The sequence below is a fragment of the Cajanus cajan genome, chromosome 11, assembly GCF_000230855.2.
Source record: "Cajanus cajan strain Asha chromosome 11, NIPB_CcT2T_4, whole genome shotgun sequence".
Taxonomy (NCBI): Eukaryota; Viridiplantae; Streptophyta; class Magnoliopsida; order Fabales; family Fabaceae; genus Cajanus; species Cajanus cajan.
In genome coordinates this window covers 25,701,834-25,706,289 of record NC_138527.1, presented here as the reverse complement: position 1 = coordinate 25,706,289, position 4,456 = coordinate 25,701,834, and the positions used below count along the sequence as shown (strand labels likewise).

The window sequence follows — 4,456 nt, the reverse complement described above, 5'->3', positions numbered from 1 at the left end:
GAAACGTACGTCATTACCTCCATATTAAGCACAATCTGGTATTGGACAGCTTAATCAAAAACGTCCCTCCCGGCTTTTTTAATCAAACGTACCCTCCATCCTAACGCACATAGATGTATATATGCATACATATTTGTCTTAATTAATGATTCATCCATTGTAGTGTTACATCCTTTGCAGTGAACATCGATTATGTTGATTGTGTTGTATTATGTCGTGGCTTTGACGTTAGGTGCATTCTTTGGAGTGCTGAAATGGAACAGAATAAGGTACTCAAAGAAAGGAATGCCTCCTGGATCATTGGGTTTGCCTTTCATTGGCGAGACTCTCAACTTTCTCAAATACGGTCCAGATTTCATGAAAGGACGCAAATCAAGGTACGTACCATGCATTCTTGTATAAGATTTTAAAATTTATGGTACATAATAGTTTGTAATCGAATGATATTATAAAATTACTTTATATGGTTAGTATATGACATATTTTTCTTTTAAATTTTATTTTATTTATAAAATGTTAGGCTTCCCAAATATATTTGTTGAATTGTTTTATTCTCCTTTGATGATTCCTTCTTTTTTACGCCATTAAAATAGTTTGGCAGCGATTTTTATTTTTGAATAATTTCTGGACACAATTTCAAGTGTTAATGTGAAAAATGGTGAAAGAATTTTAAGGCAACCAAAACAAAAATCATTTTGTTATTTCCTCCGCTTTCGTTAGGCATAGTAATTCATGGTTATTACTTTACGAGTAAGCGAAGGCACCATATATTTATTCTTGAAGAATTCTAAGAGAAAATAATTATAAATAAAAATTTAAGATTTTAAAATAAGTAACCATATTAATTTTTTTATTGTGAAAAAATGCTTATTGTATATTATAGGTTAACTTATATTTTTATACTTTATCTTGTTTTTATATTTATTTTTATATTTTATTTTAAAATATTCATTTTAATTTTTTATCTTTTAAATTTGGATCAATTTAATATTATTCAAATAATAATATTCTTTTAGTTTTACAAAATGATTTTAAATTACTTTTTTATTGAGGTGAAATTCATCTAGTGGATATCTATTTTTTCTTAATTCGACAAATAAAGTCTTAGATCAAATTGAATACTGTTCAATTTTAACTAATCACTAAATAAATAGTAAACCACTAGGGTTAGCCTAATGGTTGGGTAGGGAGGGGTTGGGGTAGTTAGAAGCATGAGGATCTAAATTCAATTTTCATTGCGGCCATCTTTGTAATCTTTCCTATCTTTACCAAAAGAATATATAATAAAATTTGGTTTGAGGATTTCCAGCATATTATTCTCTGTTCAATAGTCTTGAAAGTGTCATTCCCTTTCTATCATTTTTATCTATAAAAAAAAACATAAAAACTAGTTTTCATTAGATATGTGAAAAGTAAAAAAGAAAATGAAAATGAAAACATTAAGATGATCTGAGATGACTTTTATAGAGAATAAAATAAAGCACTAAGTATGGTTTTTATACTTCTTTTGCAGATATGGAAATCTTTTCAAAACTCACGCATTAGGCTCGCCTATGGTTGTTAGCATGGATCCTAATGTGAATAGATACATACTCACGAATGAAGCAAAAGGCCTAGTTCCTGGCTACCCCGACTCCATGAGGAACATTCTAGGGACTAACATTGCTGAGGTTCATGGTGCTACACATAAACGAATTAGAGGCTCACTATTATCTCTCATTGGTCCAACTTCAGTTAAGGATCGACTTGTGCCAGAAGTTGATGAGTTCATGAGGTCTTACCTTGACAATTGGGATGGTAAAATAATTGATCTTCAAGAAAAAACTGTTGAGGTACGTAATAATCATATAAGTCTTGAGTTTATTAAACCCTACATTGGTCTAATGTTTTGAAACCATTCTTTGATTTATTTTTTTCTATTCAGATGTCATTCTTTATTTCCTTGAAAGCGGTTGTAGAAAATGAGCCAAACTCTTTCCTTGAGTCCTTTAAAGCCACATTTGATAAGATGGCAATAGCAACAATATCCTTGCCAATTAAATTCCCAGGAACCAATTATTATCGGGGACTAAAGGTATCTATGTCTTGAATACTTACATATTTTCAAGGTATTAAGGAATGGTTTAAGACTATAATTACTATTGAATAAAAAAAACTATTATATAATAACACATTTTATATAATGACACAATATTGATCATTAAAAAGTACTTTTACTTATATTATAAATATAACATACGTGAATATATATTGTTAAAAATTGTAAACGTAAGTTATAATAATATATAATATATATTATTATATCTTATTTAAAATTAGCATTATAATTATGTGTAAATATATATCAAATAAATTTAAACATTTTATATTACTATATGTTAAATTTCTTATATTGATTTCAACCTCAACGTATTTAGAGTTTCCAATGTTGTATTGGAATTACATTACTCACATTCATTTGCAACTTTTCATAATATTAAAGATCATTAAAAAAAAAACCTTTAACTGTGGCCGCAATTTAAAACTCAACTACTTTTTCTTTTATTTCACTTAAAGTTCACATTGGAGCACTTTCGTTTATTACAGGCTAGGGAAAAAGCGATTCCAATGCTAAAAGAGCTCTTAGCCAAGAGAAGAGCTTCTTCGGCTACTCATGGTGACATTCTTGATCAACTTATGAGAACTGAGAATGGTGGACACAAACTAGATGATGATGAAATAATTGAGCAAATCATCACAATCTTGTATTCAGGTTATGAAACGGTATCAACTACTACTATGATGGCTATCAAATACCTACATGATAACCCAAGCATTCTTCAGGAAATAAGGGTATGTTATGACTTTCTATCTGATTATCCTCTTTGCTATTAAAACCATGGTTTAAATTTTAAGTACTTGTTTTATGATTTTATCTAATTAAAATATTCCACAGGAAGAACATTTTGCAATCCAACAAAAGAAAATGCCCGAGGAACATATCACTTGGGATGACTACAAGAATATGAGGCTAACTCGTGCGGTATACTTTTATCTACATGGACTATAGTTTTAGAATGAAAAATGAAATGACGACCTTAGAAAATTTCAATTCATTGTATACATACCCCAAATTTTCAAAGGTAGAAAAATATGAAAATATTCTTTTGTGTGCAGGTAATACTTGAAACCATGAGATTGGCTAGTGTTGTTGCTGGAGTGATGAGGAGGACCACTAATGATATAGAATTGAATGGTACGTTTTCAAATTTAAATCAAATCGATTAGTAAGAACTTCAATTAATTTTTTTGACACTTGGATTTTTCAGTTAGCTAATTCTGATTATGTCTATATATCACTTGTTAGGGTTTAACATTCCCAAGGGATGGAGAGTTTATGTATACACAAGGGAGACTAACTTTGATCCTGTACTCTATCAAGAACCTTTTACTTTTAATCCATGGAGATGGCTGCAGGTCAGTTGCTTCATAATAACATATTAAACCTTAAAATTCTTCTTGTGTTATAATGACAACACTTTGACACTGAATATAAAATATGATGTAATGTAGGAGAAAGGGTTGGAGTCTCATAATCACAACATGCTATTTGGAGCAGGAGGTAGGGTGTGTCCTGGAAAGGAATGGGGCATGCTTAAAGTCAGTCTTTTCATTCACTACTTTGTGACTAGATACAGGTATTGCTTTAATATAAATGGTTTTTCCTTTTTCTATAATTTTATATCATAGTTTTTAAATGTTGAATAAAGTTATAAGTTTAAAATTCATTTAGAATAATGATATTCAAATCAAAGGATTGCCCAAGTTGTTATTAAGAAGGCCTCTTAATGTATAATCTTGGTCATAATTGGGGGTGACTAAATAAACTGTGAAATAGTTCAATTTTAATTAATTGTGATCTCTTTTGTGTGTCTCTCAACTTGACTCAATTGGTTAGATAAGATCATTGCAAGGGTTCAACACCCCTTGATTAAACATTTTTTTTCTTATTTTCATGTATCATTTCCCTCCCATTTTCGGATCCTTGAAAGTGATCTTTTTAGCACTCTTTTTATGTATCATTTTTATCTTTTTTATTTTTGGATCCTTGAAAGTGATAAATCTGATACTCCTTTTAGTGTTCAATTAAATTTATAATCTTAATTTGGATAGTTTTCCTCTTAACTAAAAGTATATCTTTTTCTTTTCAGGTGGGAGGAAGCAAAGGGAAACAAAAAGCTTGCAAAATTCCCGAGAGTGTTGGCACCAGATGGATTACGCATAAAGATCACAAAGTACTAGAAAAAAGATATTGATCTTTCATAAATGTTTGATCAATACTATGTCATGAACTTTTACAATAGAAACTTTAACAATAAAATACGAGTGTTGAAATGGTATCTATTAACTAGATATGAACCTCCAGAATGTGAACCTACGGTAAATAAGTGTAACTATTTCAATTGTATTATGAATA

The 4,456-nt window shown here is 29.7% G+C and overlaps 1 protein-coding gene across 1 annotated transcript; it reads left to right on the top strand.

Annotated features, from left to right (window-relative positions):
* On the top strand, positions 1–4,456 carry LOC109794729 (cytochrome P450 85A). Its single transcript, XM_083067157.1, has 9 exons — positions 1–377; positions 1,514–1,832; positions 1,925–2,074; positions 2,587–2,832; positions 2,936–3,022; positions 3,157–3,235; positions 3,347–3,456; positions 3,553–3,677; positions 4,191–4,456. The coding sequence occupies exons 1-9, from the start codon at positions 193–195 to the stop codon at positions 4,279–4,281; spliced, it is 1,392 nt and encodes a 463-aa protein (XP_082923283.1). The 5' UTR covers positions 1–192; the 3' UTR covers positions 4,282–4,456.